A 19,952-nucleotide genomic window follows, 5' to 3' on the forward strand; every position below is an offset into this window, starting at 1 on the left:
TGGACCGAGAAATAATAAACTTCACAAACTCTATCAGATCACCGTTCGTCATGAAACACAACCAAACCCCCTCTTTGGCAGGCATGTCAGTGCAGCTCTAGTGTTACAATCATAACAATCTAATGAAAAATGGCTTCCCTGGATCCGAAAATCTAATGACCTAATATCTAAAATCCACCATATTTCAGTGACCGCGTTCTCCAGATTAAAATCTAATGTTGTGTGCTAAATGAACAGCGTTACACAAGACTGTTCGTTTGTCAGCTTTAGTTATAACGCATTTACTAGTATGTACTAATGAGATATAATTTCTGCTTGTACGTTAGCATGAATTAATTTTTTGACGTAGTTGTTTATTACCTAGCACAGCTAACAACGGCTAGCCACTTAGCGGAACAGTCGTGTGGGGACGCAACGCAGTTTACCGAAGTGAAGAAGAGATGCTATTGACCCATACAAGGGTACCCATGCAAAGTTAAGCTGCAAATTTAGGTAGAAAGTCTGCAGTCGGCTAAAAGTTACAGAGAATTTTTTTTCTGTCGTGTCAACAAAGTTTAGGGCAGTAATTTCCGGATACACTATTTAGTGCAAACTTGCTTTAACGACCTCGCGAGCGAGATTCCAGAACAGAGAAGAGCTAGCTAATGTTAGCTTTAAGGCTAAATTTACAAGCAAGGAGCAACTGCAAGAATCCGGGGAACATTGTGCGGGACAGGCCGAAGACTTGTGTTTTGGTTAATAGTTCCCCAGCAGTATACGACCACACCATACAACGCTCCACTCGCTGGTTAGCTAGGTAACTACAGAGTTATCCATCTGGTTGAACAGCTAGCACAGCCTGCCTTCCGCCGACGTGCACTTCCCCCACTCTCACAGCAGCCGGCTAGCCGCAGCGTTAGACCGGGACATAAAATGAAGCGACCATCAGCATTTTTGGACGCTGTGTGGCTTTTTGGATTTTGCTGATGCACGAGGAGACGATATTGTTTTTGTGAGGTGAGCTGTTTCACTTATGACCTTTAGGAACTTCTTGCAACATACACACTTAAAGACACCAGCCCTGACCTTAGACCGGGTGTTAGCTCTGCTATCGGTAGCATTTAGCTACTCGCCTGGACCAGATGGTGCTATCTATTTGCTGGAAAGCTAGCTATGTCACCTAGGTGCTCACTTTAGGTTGTTCTGCGCTAGTTATATCCACCATTTGATCCACATGGGAGTCATTTCACACTTTTTAAAGTACATGTACATTTTCCTAATATTATTTCTCGTAGTCTTGTTTCTTTGGGAGACTTTGTTGCAACGTCACCGTTGTTACTTGTTAGCTTCTCAGTATCATAGTGTCGCCAGTGACATGGGCATGTCTATTTGCTGGATAGAATCAACCCTTTGCAGTCTATGTTTACATTGAGAAATATTGCTCAGCTGTGTAATTTCTGAGCTGTAAAATCCCGATAGCTTTTAAAATGATGCTGCAACACACCACGGAAACTTTTGATAAACACCTCAAGCCAAATAAAAAAGTCTTCATAGTGAAATTGAAACACAAACTGGGATGTTGAGAGAGAGATACCCATCGCGTCATTACTTTTACTACGGACAACTGAATTGTGGAGACTAAGCACATTTAGTGTCTTCATCAACTGTGGTGTAACGCGAGCTGGGTTTTGGGGGACTTGGATTTTAAATTTATATATTATTGAGGAGAAAGTGCGTATCAAGTGTTGCTTGCTTCGAGTACGATTATTGTGGTGATGTATTGCCTAACAGTGCGAAAGAAATCTTACCCATTAGCTCAGTTGCAATCTGCCATTAATAGCCTTTTGTGGTAATTTTCTAACAATGCAGGTTTTTTACAACCGTGCAGTCCTGCGCAGTCTTGTTTTTAGAGTTTTTGTATGTATTGTTAATGCAAATGCTCGAAGCATCCCTTTGTAATATTTGGATTGACTAGTGTTATATTTCTGCTCTTAATTAGTTTGTATTGTAATCATTTTACTCGGGGTTCATACGGTAGTCCTTTTAACTTATGTTACTGCCTCCTTCTGGTTTTAATCGTCCACTATTACTCTTTTGATTATTTCGGCTGCTCTCAGAAACCTAAATAGCCTTTTTCACCTCGCGCACCTCTTAACTTTTCCCTTCTCCATATTTCCTGAATGAATTGAAGCCGTGCTTTTCTGTTTTCTTCCCCCACACTTATGACTATGCTCAGTTGGTTGTTTCTCTACGATAAAAAATGGATCAATAGGGTGGTGTGACCAAATCCTAATCCGCGTGTAATTGTTTACTTTTAACCGTCGATCTCTATTCTTAAACATTTTTTCTTTCGATATTTCATGCTAATGTTATTCTTTCATAACCCAACCTCAGTAGGCAACTGTTGACACTGATTTCCCTCCAAACTATGCTTGTGAACTTTACTCATGTGCACGAACCATTGGAGGACGTCAGTATACCGATTGGGATCTGCTTCCAGTTACTTTTGGAGGCTGAAAAGGGAAACATTACGAAGTGTGTGCGTGCATGAAAACTTTAGCTCACAGGACGGTTTCTTTTTCAGTCTCCTGGCACAATGCTTTTGTAATTCCCGAAAAACCGACCACAGGCTTTGAATGTGCTTCTTATAACCAATCCGCATTTATAGTCTCTTGAATCGGGATTGCATCGAGTCGCTGACTGCTCTCTGTTTTTCTGCTCTCTGTCAAGAACACAGATTCTCTATCTTATAAGCAAATATTGACGAGATTGTATTTCCCCACATGTACCACGCTAATCGAAATCAACTGACGCTTTTGAAATGTCGAGCATTAAATTGCCTGGAATACTACAAACAAGAAGTCATTTTTATTGCCATATATTCTGTTTATAAAATCGGCCGTTCATTGTTTGCTTGACAGCATTTTATGGCGTGCATCTCAAAGCGGAACTGTGTTGTTAGCTTCGAGGTTGCGCACGACACAAGGCGCTGCTGCAACAGGAAACTATACACACGGAAGTTGTGTTTTCTTTGTGTATCCCGATTTGTGATTTGTTTTATTTATCAAAACACAATTTAAACCGTAACATTACGTGCTTTTTGCCAAGAGGGGCTTCACTGACTTGGATTATGCATTGCTTGGTAAATGACTTCAATCGTTAAAGCGATTTCCGTTTAATTTGTCGCACGTAACCTTCGCGCTAATTTCTTGAGTTTGCGTAAAGCTCAGTTGCACTAATACAGACGTTGTCAGATTAAGATAGGATTTGATGTAAAGTGAAGACGCTGTGGTCTTATTTGATTGACTGCATTGTTTGTTGTAGGTGTACATGTTTTGAATAACTTTTGGGATGGCGGGGAAGTTTGTGTGGTGTGCCACAGGAAGATAATAAGATTTATTTTTGTGATAAGTGATCGAGAGTTGTTTATATGTTGAATTGCGAACTATGTCACGCCTTTATTCACAAATACGACTGAGTACCATTTAGACTTTCATGTATTTATGAGTTGAATCATAAACCTGAAGTCCCCCCCCAATCTGTGTTTTGTTATAGTCTTTTTTTTTTTTTAAAGCTGATTGAACTGATTTGAAGTTTATGATCTTGTCGTTTGCCAGTTCCTAAATAAAACTTTCACAGATTGTAAACAGCTGTGGTGTTATGTAGCAACTATAATGCACAGAAATTCACGCTCAGTCCGTTTTTACATTGCAGATCTCTGTCAAAGAGGTCAAAATCAGTGCGGGGAATGGACGAGCAGAAATCAAACTGCGAAGAGAATGACTCTGAACCAACAGGTAATGTATTATTTGTGTTTTGTACGCTGTTTATGAAGGAAGATGCATAAAAACAACTGAATTTATAAGATCTTCATGTTCAGCGAATAGTGATTTGTTCTTAGGGGTGTATTTGTATTTCCTCATATGTTTATTTTTAATAAAAACTTCTTGCCTCATATTAGCTGATGATGGTGCCACTGCAAAACAGCCTGTCTCTTCTGAAGAGGAGTCCAAGGCCCCTTCTGCTGCTGACGATGAGTCTGGTGTTGATGCAACCTCCTCCAGCACACCCGTGTAAGTTTTTCATTTACATTAGGAAAGCTAAAGTGACTGTGCCAAGACGATGCTCATAACTGCCAACCACAAAGTGAATTTGGAATTATGTTTGGACATTTTGTTTGCAACTGTACAGAGAGAGCGTCCGTGCCTGTGCTCTATGTAACTGTGTGGAGCGGAGCTTGCACGGACAGCGGGAACTGAGACACTCTGGGCCGTCTTCTGAGCGGCCAGCCCTCAAGTCATCTGCTTCCCCACTGCCACAGCCTGGAAATGATGACCTGTCTTCCATTGGATTTTCTGAGTCCTCTTGTCTGACGGGACTCATTGATGACTCAGGTGACATAAAAAAATGTGTTACTATCTCATTTTAATAAATTGTCTTTGCTGTGATAATGAATCTCAAATTAGTAATTGTTTGAATCTATTAGATACACAGTGCATATATGTATAATTGAAGTTTTGTTAGATATATGATAATAATGTGTAACTTTGTATTGAACAGGGGGTTGTTGGGTTCATCACTGGTGTGCTGTGTGGTCGGAGGGAGTGAAGCAGACAGAGGATGAAGAGCTGGAGAATGTGGATAAGGCTGTTATCTCAGGGACACAGCGGGTAAGTGTACTGTCCATCGACTTGGATGAGGTAGTAAAGATGATGATATAGAAAATAAAATGCCTCCCCTCATGTAACTTACTAGTACTTGTTGCAATTGGTGTGTTTCAGCTTTGCGAATATTGCAAAAGGCTGGGTGCGACCATACGTTGCCACTCTGAAGGCTGCTTACGATTCTACCACTTCCCGTGCTCGGCAGCCAGCGGGTCCTTCCAGTCCATGAAGCAGTTGGCCCTCCTCTGTCCAGATCACATAAACAAAGCCGAGGAGTTGGGTAAGATGGAACTTTGACAAAAGTGTGATGTCATATGATTGGGGCACGCTCACAATAAAAGGCTTTTACTATGAGCACGTAACAGAGGCCTTCAGCCCAAAATTTGATTTCTTGTTCATAATGTGATTTTTATTGTCCTAAAATCAGTTCATTTGCTTTACTTACAGCTGGTGAGGAGGCTTGGTGTGCTGTGTGTGACTCGGCAGGAGAGCTCACAGATTTGCTTTTCTGCACGGGCTGTGGCCTACATTATCATGCGGCTTGTCTGGAAATTGGTGCCACGCCCATTCAGCGGGCAGGATGGCAGTGTCCAGAGTGTAAAGTGTGCCAGACTTGCAGGTGAGTTAATTCTCTTGAGCCTACACTCATACCTGACATTCGTGTTTTAAAGTTTTTATTTGTAAAGGCACACTTCATGCTTTTGCTTCAGATCAATTAATACATTTTTGATTCTTTTATTTTCTTAGACAACCTGGGGAAGACTCCAAAATGTTGGTATGCGACGCTTGTGATAAGGGATACCACACTTTCTGTCTCCAGCCAGCCATGGATTCTCTTCCCTCTGACCCTTGGAAATGCAGAGTAAGTCCCTTGTTTCTCACCTCTGTTTTCAGAGATTTCCATGGAAATATAGTCTTAACACTTACACTTATTTGAAAACATTGTTTTACTTCTTATTGCCACTTGCATTATGTGTCAGTGAGCTTACTTTTAATTCTCATAATCTCTATCATGTCAGAGATGTCGTGTGTGTTTGGAGTGTGGTGTCCGTGGATTGGGGCTGCAAGGTTCGGCCCAGTGGTTTGAGAACTACACCGTGTGTGAAAGATGCCAGCATCACCGCAGCTCCATATGTTGTGTGTGCAGCAAGGTTGCCAACCCGTCTGTAGGTCTTCAGTGCTGCAGCATCTGTCACAGGTTAGTTTAACGCACAATAGAGGTAGCTATGACACCCAGGTCACTTTTATTGTGATAAAATATTTATTGATGATCCCTTGTTTGTCTTAGATGGATGCACAGTGAGTGTGCTTCATTGGGGGAGCTTCCAGAATCCAAGGTCATTTGTCTGCTTTGCAAGGAGGATCAACAGAAGCCTATCGCTAAAACATACACCGTGGATATTCAGACCGGAGAGGGGAGGACAGTCGAAACGGATACCAACACAGTCACAGAAAAGCAGGCAGATTTATCAGAAGTGACAACGGGAGAGAAAGGCACATCTGAGATAGATCAGCCTGGAGATAAACTTGAAAAAGAGACGCCTATGGAGTTGGGTATGTCTGAATCGTACACAGAAGAAGGCCAAGCTTATTTGACAGTCCTGCTGTGTCTTTTGAGCAGTGTAACAATATGTCTGAAAAGTGATTTTAACATGTTTATTATGTTTTGTTATAGAGGTAGAGTCTGCAGTTGTTCAAACAACAGATGTTAAGGAGATAACCCTGGAGGGCAAGCCACAGGTAGCAACAAAAGGATTCACTTGTGATGCACCAGCTGCTCCACTTGTGTCTACAGGTGAACTCGGAACACACTGCGCACATCCATATAAAACACATTCTTACTTTTGTGCTGGGATTTATGATGTGAATATAATTCAATTAGGCTAATAATCAAATATTATTTGATCTCAAATGTAGAGTGTGCAACATCAGAACAGGGAAGCCCTTGTCCTCCTGCTGATGAAGGGAGACCAGAAGAGGCAAGCAGCCAAATGACTAAGGCATCCCCTTCCCAAGACATCACAGCAGAGACACAGTCCAACAACAACCTTACAGCTGAACCTGGACCAGTTTCAGATGTAGGCCCTGACAACATGGAGGTGGGGAGTGAGGATGAAAAGCATGAGGCCATTCTCTCAGCTGAACAAGACCCATCACAAAAGTTATTAAAGAGAGGTTCTGATGACCTGACTGTTGTGGAAGCTCTAAGGATGGATCAACAGAAGTTAGCAGCCTCTTCTGTCTCCGTGGACAAAACAGGGCCTTTGTCCATAGATGACCAGCAGGAGAGAAGTCCAAGCCTGGACCCCCAGTCTCCTTCTACGCTTTCTCTATCAGCAGACACACACGAGGTTCCCTCTTCTATGGACATGGAGGTGACGTTACTTCCTCACTCTGAGGAGGAGGATGAGGAAGAAGAGGAGGATGAGCTACTAAAGGGCAGTACTGTGGACATAAAGCAGGAATTTCAAGAGGTTAAGCCAGAATTGCTGCTGGATGAAATGTCCAATATAAGCCATGGAGATGAGAGCAGCAGTGGCTTCCTGGGCTCTCCAGGTGAACCCGATCGTCAGCTCTCCATGGAGTTTGGTCTTGTACCTTCTGGCCCCTCACACACAGATAACCTTCTCTCTGAGACTGATGACTCACTTCCTTTTGAACCCTTCAGAAGTGACAGAGAGAAGGTAAAACGTAGAGGATCCCCAGGCCGCTCAAGGGTCAAACAGGTGAGGTCACTAGGGAATTTTTATGCTTTAAAAGCTGGCAAAACATTAGTTTTAAGAATGTCCTTGTGACAACACAACTTAATGCTAAAATTTTTATTTATTTATTTTTCTTTGCCTTTTCAGGGGCGAGGCAGTAGTTTTCCTGGGAAACGTAGACCTCGAGGGGGTGGCGGAGGGAGAGGGCGAGGTGGGAGGTCACGCCTCAAAGCCATGGCCTCTTGCATCGACGCCTTCTTGGTGAGCTTTGATGTACCAATTTTTAATTAAATTAAACTTATTTGAAAAAAGTGATCACTGATTATCACTACACAATACATTTTGTCAAGACATTGCATATTTTGTCTGCTGTCACCTTCACAGCTAAGCATGACCACAGAAACTGGAGTAAATAAGGAGGAAGACGACGAGGAAGATGACACCATGCAGAACACAGTGGTCCTTTTCTCAAACACTGATAAATTTGTCCTTCTCCAGGTACAGCTTTTCTTTGTTTTTCCATTCAACCTGCAATGAGAATGGCTGTTGTCTTTTAAATGTAATGCAAATTGACTCATCATTTTTGTCTCATATTCCCTCTTCTGTTTCAGGATATGTGTGTTGTGTGTGGCAGTTTTGGAAAGGGTGTGGAAGGGCAGTTGCTAGCCTGTGCTCAGTGTGCCCAGTGTTATCATCCTTACTGTGTGAACAGTAAAGTAAGAAAAAATGTATCCATTGAATTGTGTATTCGAGACTATTGTATTTTGTAAACGCAGGTATATTAAATTGGGTATTTTCTGTAGATCACCAAGACAATGCTTCGTAAGGGCTGGCGATGTTTGGAATGTATTGTCTGTGAAGTGTGTGGAAAGGCCTCAGACCCCTCCCGTCTTCTGCTGTGTGATGACTGTGATGTCAGCTATCATACGTACTGCTTGGACCCACCGCTGCACACCGTACCAAAGGGTGGCTGGAAGTGCAAATGGTAAAAGAAGTCAAAAGAACTCAAAGTGTACAATACTTTGCTCAGCCTTGTTCCTTTGAATTGGGTCAAATGGAAATGAATGCATGCAGATTTGCATTTTATGTAAAACACTTGAACACTGGTGTCTTAGCTCTGCATTTGGAATTCAGGGGCCATAGTTCTGGTCTAGATTCTGTAGCTTGGAAAAAACTATTGCATTACTCACATCTGTAGGGCTATTTTTTATTTATTTATTTTTTCTCATCCTTTAATAGGATAAATGTTATAATGGTGCACTTCCTCTGTCCAGGTGTGTGTGCTGTGTCCAATGTGGTTCCAACTCACCTGGTTTTCACTGTGAGTGGCAGAACAACTACACACACTGTGGCCCTTGTGCAAGCCTCGTCACCTGTCCGGTATGTCGAGAGAACTTCATGGAAGAGGAGCTGCTTCTGCAGTGTCAGTACTGCGATCGGTAGGTGCTTGTTATTAGAACTACACATTCACATATCAGATACAGAAACTGAGACCGCAACTAACGTCAACAAGCAGGGAATGGATTATTCATGTATTTTTCCTCATCATAAATTATTCCATAACATCTTTGATTTGTTGAGAGGTGTGCTTAGCTATATTTATGTGTGCCTCTGCAGATGGGTCCATGCTGTCTGTGAGAGTCTGTACACAGAGGATGAGGTGGAGCAAGCTTCTGATGAGGGCTTTGCGTGCACATCCTGCACCCCATATGTTCCAAAACCCGTGGGTGAGTCTCAGATTGGCACAGCTGTAAAACCAAAAACAAAGATTGTAGCCTCTGGTTATACTTTGATGTACAGATGACATGATTTTCTTCTTTACCCTCTCGCTGCTTTTTGTTTTTCACAGTGGAATCAGCCATAATGGCTTCAATTAAGATCAAAGAGCCAGGTTTGTGGATTTTGCCCATTCCTGTCAGTTTTCACAAGCATGTTTGTTGTCATCGACATGGTTTGTTCACTATGTTTGTTTTGTTGTAAGTTACTCAGATTTGAAAATGTCACTTTACAGAACCACAGTTCTACAGGTTGGAGGGTGTGTGGCTGACAGAGTCGGGCATGTCCTTGCTTCGAAGTATCTCCATGTCTCCTTTGCACAAGAGACGGCAACGTCGCTCCCGTCTTGGCACTCTGTGCAGTGAAGGAGGTCCAGATGGAATGGATCTGAGGGAGGTTGATGGAGAAGGTGATGAGGGAAACGGTTGGCACACTTTCTTTACATTTGTTGGTGGATGAAACATTGTCAGTGGTGTACTGAACCTTTGAATGCTGCTCTGTATGACTAGGCTGTGGGGAACCCATGGACTGTGAATCCAAGATGGAGCAACTAGGGAGCCCTGACAGAGAAGGTGGTGATAGGGATGCAGGAGCAGAGGGAGGCACTGAGGGCATGGCTGACTGTGAGGGTCTCAAAGGAGGAACAGAGGAGACCGACGACAGCAAAAAAAGGAAGCGGAAACCTTACAGGCCTGGTAAACCTCTCAGAGTATAGGAGCTTAGAACATTCACATACATTTATTTGCAATGACAAACTGCTGAAGAATATCTGATTTACACCTTGTGTTAGGCATTGGAGGCTTTATGGTGCGACAAAGGAAATGTCACACACGGATGAAGAAGGAGTTTTTTGCCCAGCTGGCTGGAGAGACCACCTTGGATGGACAGCCCATAGAGCGAACCATTGAAGAAGGTTTGTGACAACAACAGGCTGTTAAATTCCTTTTCAGTCCAATGTGAATATGTTAATGTTTATTTATTAGATTATTTTTTGTTTTCAGACATTTATGAATGACTAAGTTGATTGTGAGTCAGTTCTGGATTTAGAAGATTTCTTTTTATACATCAGAAAGGCCATTTTGTTGTTATGGAACATCAGACTTCTGTTTTCTTATGATTTCTGTTCCATAAGACTGCATTCAGCCTGACATGTAGGTTGCATTATAGATTAAACCTTTTTCATTTAATTAAAGTCACTTGAATGTTCCAATGGAGGTGCCACAATTGGAAAAGAAAACATTGCCATTGAGTGAAATGTTTTGTCATGGCTTGGCTTTTGCTAGTGTCTACATCAATTAATGCCTGCATTAATTGAAACCATTGCCTTTTTAAAGTAAAATTAGAGGATTTGGCAGATGTTTTGCTCTTTGGCTCCCCCTACAGACGGTGTAACACCACCGTCATAAAAACAAATTTCGGTGTGAGTCCTTCAAATGTACAGCCATACACATGAATTTGCTGTCATGTTGAAGAGGCCACAAAGACGGCATCAACAGCCCAGAAAAAAAAAAAACGACCGTAAAGCAAAACAGTGTGGTGCAGGGCTGGAAACTAAAGTCGTGAGCTGCTGTATCTCAGCTAACAGGAGCTCCAGGGCAATCACAGGCCTGGGAATGTGCATAACAAAAGTCAGTTTATTTCAAAATAAAGGCGAAAAAAAAGTTTTAAGGTTCAAAAACTTCTCGTGTTTTCTTTAAAGTATAACTGTTAGTTGGATATCTTCATATTTCTTGCTTATCTCAAACTAGCATGACTCCATGTATTTTATGTTAGTATTGTTAAATTCGGGGAAAAAAATTCATGTCTGCGTTTGCATAGGACCTCATCCAGATACGGACAACATAATGGATCCTAAACCAGTGGAGGGTGAGGAACAGGCCAAGAAACGCCGGGGCCGAAAGAAGAGCAAACTTGAAGACATGTTTCCAGCATACCTCCAGGTTGTTATTCTCACTATGTTCATGCCCTTAACAGTTTTAAAACTTGAAATATCAGAATATATATAATGTACATAAATATAGTCCATTGACTACATATAAAACATTTTGTTTTACTGCAGGAGGCTTTCTTTGGAAAGACACTAATAGACTTGAGTAAGAAAGCTGTGATGATAGCCCCAGGGCAGAGGCCAGGTGCATGCCCTGTCCGACCTTCATTACCAGCACCAACGGGGATCAAAACCACCACCCCAGAGAGTAAGTGCTGATATAACCAGTGATGCAGAGCAAATTATTTGTGATCCAAGAGGTGGAATAAGTCAGTACAGTGACTTTTGTGCTTATCTTCATTAGACGAGGCCAAGGATTGGCTGGTTGAAGGTAATTTTCCTCTCAAGCAAGAGGTGGGTGAGGCCCCCCAGGCTCAGGGAGACTGTGCAGGCAAGTGCCATTTTGGACACTGAAACCACTAGTTTATTGTCATTGTCTTGTGATAGTGGCAGGTTGGCTGAATTTGTGTTACAATTTCAGGAATTCCTACACCATCCTCATCTGTCAAGGATCAGGTGTCATCTGATCCCCATGACTCTAACACAGAAAAACGTGAAGGTAATTCCCTTGGAGTGTACTTTTACATTAACAGTATGCAAGACAAATTCAGAGAAATGTTGAATATCTGATTTTTAACATCCTTGCTGTTGTCCTTGTATGACAGGTCTTCCGCAAGGGGTGGAGAGTCAGGACTCTGAGCAGTTCTTCAGGAAGGTTCTTGGAGTGCCAGATGGCTCCTCTTTGGGGGGCATGAAGCCCATCTTGGATAGCAGTAAGGGAGAACTAAATCGCAGTGCACTGCCACAGAGACCTGCACTGTCAGGTATTTTTCAGGAAAATGAGAGACTTCTCGCTTTTGAAAAAGAAAGTAGATCACAAAATGATACATCTTGACTTGATTTCATTATAAGGGCTCATTATAAAAATTTATTATTGTTTTTTTATGTTTCTAGAACAAGTAACATGTTGTGATTGATTTGAGATTTAAAAAACAAAAATACTGTTTTGCAGGGTCTCTACCCTCAGCTGGAATGATGGATGCCTTTCCTGGCCTCTCTCAGTCACCCTTCTTTGACATGCGGTAGGACCAAAATTAAATTGCCCAGTGCATGTTAATTTAAAGCATGTTTGTTTGTTAGGAAGGGGATTCCCAATGTTTACACATGGAAGCATTTTAATTAACAAAAGACAATAATCTCTCATGGTGTGCAGTGACAGAGGAGGACTGTTCAGTCCAGATGGGGGTGAGGAGAGTCCATGGGCCACCCCCTCTACCCCGGCAACCCCCTCCTCCCCACCCACTCCAACAGAGGCAGAAGGCGATGGGCTGTCCTACAACCAGCGCAGTCTCCAGCGTTGGGAAAAAGACGAGGAGCTGGGAGAGCTCTCAACCATTTCCCCTGTTCTTTATGCCAATACAAACTTCCCTACTCTGAAACAGGACTACCCAGGTTAGTGTTGGAGGAAATGCTATACCAAGACGTATACCTTATTATTAGCTGCATGAGTCATGCTTTTCAAAAGATATATTTCTATTATTGTTTTGGAACAGCTGCTAAACTTTTCTTCTGTCACAGACTGGACAAGTCGCTGTAAGCAGATCATGAAGATCTGGAGGAAGGTGTCGGCTGCAGACAAGGTTCCGTATCTGGTAGGTTCTTGGTTTTTGTTTTCTTTGTACGACCTTATAAAAATGATGTCATTATTTTTTGTTTGCTATAGACATCACTTTATGTTGTCGCGTCTTTGGTCATATTCTGTCTAGTTTCATGTGCACTCATATATATTTAGAAGTGACGTTTACAAAAAAAAAATACAGGAAGCTTCTGCAAAATTTACATGGCATCCATTATGGTCTGCAGCTATTAATAAAATCCCATTGCATTGTATAGAATTTCTGTTATCATTATTATTTTACTAAGTAAACCTGTACAAATTTGCATTTCATGAATTTCTTATTGTAGCAAAAGGCCAAAGACAACCGAGCAGCTCAAAGGATCAACAAGGCACAGAAGGTGAGTTACAACAGCATCATCCTTTTATATTGTGAAGTTGAAATTAAGACTTCCTATTTTTTTGTCAGTTCTAAATACTATTAATTTGTACTTTTCTTATTCCCTCTCACAGCAGGCAGAGAGTCAGGTGTGCAGGCCAGTCAAAACAGAGCCAGGTCGTGCAAAGGGAGACCGGCCGAGCTTACACCTCCAGATCCCACCACCTTCAGGCTCTACTTCAGTTTCATCTCAACCGAGCTCTGCAGACAGCCCGTTTCCCTTCCCTACAGATTCAGGATCATCCTCTGTCTTTTTCTCAGAGGGACCTATTAAAACCCCATTATCAGCTGAAATAAGGACAGATCCTTTGGCCAAACTTCCTCCTCAATCACCTCATTCTCACTCACATCAAACCACACCCTTCTCCCATGCTGGGGCCAGCCCTTTACAGGCCTCCTCCTCAGGTTTTTCCGCTTCCGGCCCACAGGGTCCTCCTCAGGGACAGCCAGCCAGTCTTGGCCCTTTTGACATGCAACCAGGAGCTCCTGGAACCCCCAGACGAGCTCAGCACGTTGACCCCTACTTCAGATCACAACTACAGCAGCAACAGGGTCATCTACCACAACCGCAACAAGGCTCTCTTGACTCCCTAGGACCACCTGAACGTCCCCTTTCACGAGGTCCTGGGCTTGGGGAGTCGCCCATCTTCTCACCACCCCACAATACCCATTATGGAGACTCTTTCAGAACCCAGCAGGGAATGGGACGGTCAGAATATGGTTCATCCCCCTCACCCTCTGCAGTAGCTTCCTCACCTGCAAGTGCAGGACAGTACAGGGCTGATATGAGTGCACCTTCTCCGCGTTCCACTTCTGTTGGAAGACCTGAGCTTTCTGCTGGCTCTCCTGCTGGGATGCTTGAGTCTGGGGATGGTTTATTCAAGGCACCTATGACGCCACGAATTCACCAAGGGGAGAGTGGAGCACTTCATCCTGGAGCCTCTCCTAGCCATCCTTCTGAGGGCTACAGGCAGTCTCCCTCCCACACTTTCTCTGATCCCCATGCTCATCCACCTCTTACTCCCAGACCACAGTCGGGTGACAATTGTTCTCATGGACCCCAGAGACACCCTGTAGTTCAGCAGGATCATGGTTGTCCAAGAGTGCCCTCTAGTCCACAGTCACAGGGCAGCTCTCAGTCTCCCCACACTCCTGGTGGCCTGTCCAATGATGCTTACTCTGTCCAGTCTCCCGCTACACCTCGCTTCCAGTCCCCAGACCCTTGTTCTCAGCCACCATCGAGGCCACAATCTAGAGACCCTTTTGCTACTGTTCAAAAACCTCCTCGCACTCCCTCTCTTGCTCCAGAGGGAACTGGAAGTTACAAAACTTCACCTCATCCTAACCAGTCACCTTCAGCTCACCCTACCAACAGTTCTACAGGGGACCCTCTCTCTGGTAAACCATCAGCACCCCCCACTTTCAGCCGCAGTCCCAGCAGGGGAAGCTTCCAAGTAAACCAACAGCAGACTCAGATGGTACAGGGTCAGCCTCATCAACCACAGCCCCAACCTCAGCTGTCTTTGGGAGCAGACAACATCAGCTCCAGGGTGCCACCTCCATCTGGATCTCAAGAGCTATCTGCTGTTCACCCTCCAGGGTTGCCTCATCAGCCATCTCTGCCAGGCAATCAAGAAATGCCTGACATTTCAGCAGTGCAGGACCCTTCATTAGTAGGACTTAGCCCATCTGAACTGGAGAAACACAGACAGGTATCCAAAGTAGCCATCGAACCCTCGCACATTACATATCTACGTGTCTGTGTTTTGTTTATCGCTGCTTCTTGTGTTTTTTGTCTTAAGCGCCAGAGACTGAGGGAATTCTTAATCAGACAACAAATGCAGAGAAATTCTATGAGACAAGAGAAGGAGGCTGCCGCCGCCGCCGCTGCTGCTGAAGGAGCATCGCCTGGCTGGTCTGGAGGAGAGATGGGAGCCTTTCAACAGGACAAGGCCCACAGAGCACCGCCACCTTACCCACAGGTATATGTTGAGATGGTGCCAGTTTTGTGTCATTGCAGTATGAGGAATGTCCTGGTATTATGTTTTAACCCTGGAAGAGAGCCCCCCTTCCAATCCCCTACCTCTGATGGACAGTTAATCCTCCCTTTCTCAGGAATGAGGCTAGTTCCTCTTTTAGTGCTGCGCTGTCCGTGAAGTAGCTGCCTTAAAGTAGCAGCTCATGGCGAAACTGTAGCTTTCTACCAATGTCCTCTCGACTGAGGATGGAAGAGCGACTTTAGAAAGGAAAAAAACATGCGTCCACTCTGGGTTAGGATCTTTTAGTGTTTACTGTAAGTCAGGTGCACAGGACGAGGATTGTCCCCTCACCGTCTGTTGGAATAAATCATGTTATATAAAATAAAATCCTCAGTTGATACGTTTACATATGCGCGTATCGCCGGCACAATGCTGAAACAAAATATTGCACTAGTAGTAAGCCCTTCTTTGCTTTAAAGTTTATGAAAAAGAAGCTGGATTACTTGACTAAACTAAGAGTTGTTTTACATTAACTGGTGCCTGATAACTTGTGAAAGCTAACAGTGAAAAATAAATAAATAAATTGTATATTTAACTTTTTTGCTTTTATTAATTTCTTCAGGATCGTGTTGCTGTTGCTACTTCTGGAGCTCAGGCTTCTGTGGCAGGGAAGATGCCCATGGCTGTAGGAGGTATGGATGATAAGCTAATTCGCCCACCTCCTTCGGGAACACCTGCCATTGTGGATCCTGGTGCAATAAGGTATACACGTACATGAAGTAGATGTTCCAGTAATGCTACTGTTATGCAGTCAGGATTAATGCTAACCCTCAAAGAAATTATGAATTAGTCTACCTCTTTACATCCTCATAATTCTACTATGCTACACATTAAGGACTGAGTTTAATATATATATGATTTATTCATTCTATTTTTTAATCAGGCTACCAGGACCTACCAGACCTCAGGGCATGTTTCCACGTCCACCATTTCCTCCTCATTGGCAGGGCCAGGCTCCAGGTCAAAGAAGGTTCCCCCAACCTGGTATGGAGACTATGGGTATAAGGCACAACCTTAATCCTGCTGTCAACATCCAAGGTATGGAAGGTGTGGGTAGCCCTCACACCATGATGTCAGGACATGGAGGAGAGACCATACAACCACTTGGTCAAGGACCCCCTCCACAGTTTATTGAATTGAGGCACAATTCACAAAGACTGCCTCTACGACCACAATTTATGCCCCGTGGACCCCAACCAAGACCACGTCTCTTTGTCCCACAGCAAGAGATGGCTGCACCCTATGTTCAGCAACATCCTATAGCTCAACCTGGTGTACAAACTGAGGGAGGTGGTGACTCACAGCTGGGGATACCACAGGGGGGTATATCTGTTTTACTGCCTCAACAGTCTACAGTATCACAACAGCCCCATATGCAGTCTCAGGCAGCTGCTTCCACCTCCAGCACCCCTAGCACTGAGCAGCATAGACTTGCCCAGCCAGGCTTAGTGTCAGGGCCTCAGCCTGCAACTTCAGAGAATAGTGAGGAACTGCCAGAGCCTGACCTAGAGGGGCTAGGGGATGCTCCAGGGGATGGAGGTGTGGAGGATGAGGACGATCTAGCTCTTGATCTGGATCCCGATAAAGGAGATGATGACTTGGGCAACTTGGGAAACCTCGAAACTAATGATCCACATCTGGATGACTTGCTTAACAGTGATGAGTTCGACCTGCTAGCTTACACTGACCCTGAACTGGATCAAGGTGATCCTAAAGATGTTTTCTCAGACCAGCTGCGGCTGGTGGAAGCAGAAAGTGAAACACCTTCATCTTCCCATGCTAAAGTGAAAGAAAAAGCCAAAGTGGAACCTGGGCAAAAGTCTTTAACAAAAATCCCAGCTGCTGCACAGGAATCTGCTACCCAGCTGCCACCCTTGGCAGAAACACCTGATCTATCCAAAGTCAAAGTAGAGGACAGAGGTCTGACCCCTCAGCTCCAGTCAGGGCAGACTGTAGTTAAAGATGAAATGGGAGAGGCTGTGTCAATGCTACTTGGTGGGACCACAACAACAGCCAAGCCAGCACAAACAGAAAACCAATCAACCTCACTCAACTCTGTTCGGTTAGGAGGACTTCCATACTCCTTGCCTGGCCAAGGTGATTCTTTTCCTTCCGGTGCGCCACATGGAGACATTGGTGATGATCCATTGGGCCTACCTGATGTAGGTGGCCAGCACTCCCCTGCTGTAGATTTGGAAAAGGTAGAGAGTTCTTTAGATGGTGAATTGCCTCTTCTAATACAAGATCTTCTTGAACATGAGAAAAAAGAACAACAGAAACAGCAGCAGTTGAGTTCCCTTCAACAAGGAGGCATGACTCCTCATTTTCCTGGTCTCGCAAGTCAACATCCGAACCCACAAGCACCTGGGCAGCTAATGCTGCAACATCAACATCGACCACCACCCCAAGGAATGGTAGCACAGTCGGGAATGGTACCCCGTGCTCCACACATGTTGCAGCAGCAAAGGCTCATGGAAGCTGGAATGGTACCTCAGCCTCACATGGCAATGACCCAGCAACAAGCCATGATGAGGGCAGGACAGCCAGCGATGCACACAGGCCTTGGTCATCAACCACAGCCAGTGGTTAAACAGTCAGCGCTAGCCAACAGTTTCTTCCCAGACAAGGGTAAGCTCAATGGATGATCACTGTCAGGGCTTTATGTCGTAGTTTTTCTTTTTCCTCTCTTCATTTGCAGCATTTCTTTCTTCTTACAGATTTGGACAAATTTGCTGCTGATGACATCATGGATCCCATTGCCAAGGCAAAGATGGTGGCACTTAAGGGTATTAAGAGAGTGTTGGCACAGGATCCAATGGTTGTTCCCCCTGGCATAAACAGGTACTTTTTGTTAAGCATAAAACTTCTCAAGCATGATTTGGAATGTTTTTGTTTTAATTCTGGAGTTGAGATTAGAAGGTTTTCATTATGTTTTTAGATACATTTTTATCTACACAAAAATGTTCAAAAGAAATGCAGTCAGGTGGCACAACTGCTATCAAATGATGAGTGAACAAGTCTTGTATGCAGATCAACCTCCAAACTTGATAACTCCTATGTTGAGCCCTTACTCATGGCTTACTTGCATTCTGTTTGTTTTGGCTTGTGGTGCACCTCTTAATTTTTGTATGCGTCACATACACATGTTTGAAAAACAGAACTACAGGGAAGAGTGCAAGCAGGTCCCTCTCCACATACATCTGTACAACCTTTCAAAGGCAAAAAAAAATAGAGCTGTTTAAAGATGTTACAAAAACAAAAAAAGACAGCTTAAAGATGAAACACAGAAGTTGAAACGTTTGCTTTACTTATTCTCTGTTCCTGCAGTGTCGGGATCTTAACAGCAATGCCTACTGTTTAGGGAGAAAACTACAGCAAGTCTAACATGCCTGAAGTGCCAGTATAAACAGTTGTGGTGCTGTGTTTAAAAAAATAAAATAAAATAAAATGATGATAATAATAATAAATCTGTCACTTTGAATTAATTCTGCCAACAAAAAAAAACAATCATATAACTTCCTAAGCAGAGGTTACGAACAATCTCAACCTATATATGGCAGAGGTAATGGCATATGGCAGTGAAATAACTTGCTCAAATAGCCCGTCTGTTTTTATTTGCATTGTAGCATTCAATTTATTTGTTGTTGTTTTTTGTGTGTGTGTGTGGACATGCAACTTATTGCACAAATGCAGCCAAATTAACCAATTCATGTTCATGTGTAGGAAGAAGACTTGTTGGGCTTAATTTTCACCAACTCAACGTTTTCTTACACAGAAAGGACTTTTTAAAATATCCCTCAATAAGAGACAAATCTGCCGACCCTTTGAACAAACCGTAGCTACTTTTTGTGAAGGACGCTCTCACACTGCCCTTACAGTAGTCCAAAAATAACCATTGTGACACATTGACAGCTTCGACCAGAAGGAATGTAGCCCCACGTTTGATTGTTATGTGTCCATAATGTTCTTGCTGTGTACTGTATGGTGCAACAGCGTTTGAAACGGAGTAGCATTTGTGTAGATATGAATGATAGGAAATGTTCTTTTTTTTTCCTCCAGTGCCAAAAGGATACCATTGGAAATTGTTGATACGTTTTTTTTTTTTTTTTTTTTACACCTGAAGTATAGTTGTTGAGTTTTTGTATGCTCTGTCCTCAGGCAACAAGTTTCTCTGCTTGCTCAGCGGCTGGCATCTGCCCCAGGCACAGATCCAGCTCAGGTAGCACCCGGACCATTAAAGGTGTGCTTTTTTATGTTTGTAATTGATTGATTTACTTTTGTTAATAAGTCATTGTTATCTAAATGTTCTTTTCTTGTCTTTAGGAGGGAGAACCAAGTGATCCTACCCAGACAAGACCTAACCCTCCTCAGTTTGTGCAAGGAATTATCAGTATGTCTTCTGAATACTTCTCATTGTTTAAAATGTGTTTAATCATCTGGAAATATATGTTGCTACCACCATTCTCTTTTGAAGAATGACTTACTGTTTTCTCCTCTGTCACAGATGATGCAGAACAGCACCAATATGAAGAGTGGCTACTTCATACACAGCAGTTGCTACAAATGCAGTTGAAATTTTTGGAGGAACAGATTGGAGTTCACAGAAAATCACGCAAGGCGCTGTGTGCTAAACAGCGCACTGCTAAGAAAGCTGGCAGGGAGTTTGCTGAGGCAGATGCAGAGAAACTGAAGTTGGTTACTGAGGAGCAAAGCAAAATTCAGAAGCAGCTTGATCAGGTGTGTAGATGTTT

At 43.3% G+C, this 19,952-nt stretch overlaps 1 protein-coding gene across 1 annotated transcript in view; it reads left to right on the forward strand.

Moving 5' to 3' along the window:
- Window positions 1-291: 291 nt before the first annotated feature.
- Window positions 292-19,952, forward strand: part of kmt2d (lysine (K)-specific methyltransferase 2D) — a 29,867-nt gene continuing 10,206 nt past the window's right edge. Inside the window, exons 1-39 of the mRNA XM_072366609.1 lie at window positions 292-996; window positions 3,694-3,776; window positions 3,941-4,052; window positions 4,171-4,373; window positions 4,540-4,649; window positions 4,761-4,923; window positions 5,091-5,262; window positions 5,391-5,505; window positions 5,663-5,841; window positions 5,932-6,197; window positions 6,319-6,438; window positions 6,561-7,369; window positions 7,493-7,606; window positions 7,730-7,843; window positions 7,957-8,061; window positions 8,149-8,330; window positions 8,620-8,784; window positions 8,963-9,072; window positions 9,195-9,236; window positions 9,357-9,545; window positions 9,631-9,816; window positions 9,912-10,034; window positions 10,940-11,061; window positions 11,181-11,316; window positions 11,413-11,499; window positions 11,590-11,667; window positions 11,774-11,932; window positions 12,121-12,190; window positions 12,322-12,560; window positions 12,687-12,760; window positions 13,074-13,124; window positions 13,237-14,874; window positions 14,965-15,144; window positions 15,764-15,903; window positions 16,085-17,829; window positions 17,919-18,042; window positions 19,360-19,441; window positions 19,525-19,591; window positions 19,706-19,938. Coding sequence (XP_072222710.1) covers window positions 3,728-3,776; window positions 3,941-4,052; window positions 4,171-4,373; window positions 4,540-4,649; window positions 4,761-4,923; window positions 5,091-5,262; window positions 5,391-5,505; window positions 5,663-5,841; window positions 5,932-6,197; window positions 6,319-6,438; window positions 6,561-7,369; window positions 7,493-7,606; window positions 7,730-7,843; window positions 7,957-8,061; window positions 8,149-8,330; window positions 8,620-8,784; window positions 8,963-9,072; window positions 9,195-9,236; window positions 9,357-9,545; window positions 9,631-9,816; window positions 9,912-10,034; window positions 10,940-11,061; window positions 11,181-11,316; window positions 11,413-11,499; window positions 11,590-11,667; window positions 11,774-11,932; window positions 12,121-12,190; window positions 12,322-12,560; window positions 12,687-12,760; window positions 13,074-13,124; window positions 13,237-14,874; window positions 14,965-15,144; window positions 15,764-15,903; window positions 16,085-17,829; window positions 17,919-18,042; window positions 19,360-19,441; window positions 19,525-19,591; window positions 19,706-19,938 — 8,853 coding nt within the window. The 5' untranslated portion in view covers window positions 292-996; window positions 3,694-3,727. The remainder of the gene's footprint in view (window positions 997-3,693; window positions 3,777-3,940; window positions 4,053-4,170; window positions 4,374-4,539; window positions 4,650-4,760; window positions 4,924-5,090; window positions 5,263-5,390; window positions 5,506-5,662; window positions 5,842-5,931; window positions 6,198-6,318; window positions 6,439-6,560; window positions 7,370-7,492; window positions 7,607-7,729; window positions 7,844-7,956; window positions 8,062-8,148; window positions 8,331-8,619; window positions 8,785-8,962; window positions 9,073-9,194; window positions 9,237-9,356; window positions 9,546-9,630; window positions 9,817-9,911; window positions 10,035-10,939; window positions 11,062-11,180; window positions 11,317-11,412; window positions 11,500-11,589; window positions 11,668-11,773; window positions 11,933-12,120; window positions 12,191-12,321; window positions 12,561-12,686; window positions 12,761-13,073; window positions 13,125-13,236; window positions 14,875-14,964; window positions 15,145-15,763; window positions 15,904-16,084; window positions 17,830-17,918; window positions 18,043-19,359; window positions 19,442-19,524; window positions 19,592-19,705; window positions 19,939-19,952) is intronic.

Source organism: Leuresthes tenuis, unplaced genomic scaffold, assembly GCF_036924035.1.
Source record: "Leuresthes tenuis unplaced genomic scaffold, fLeuTen1.0.hap1 SCAF_16, whole genome shotgun sequence".
NCBI classification, from domain to species: Eukaryota; Metazoa; Chordata; class Actinopteri; order Atheriniformes; family Atherinopsidae; genus Leuresthes; species Leuresthes tenuis.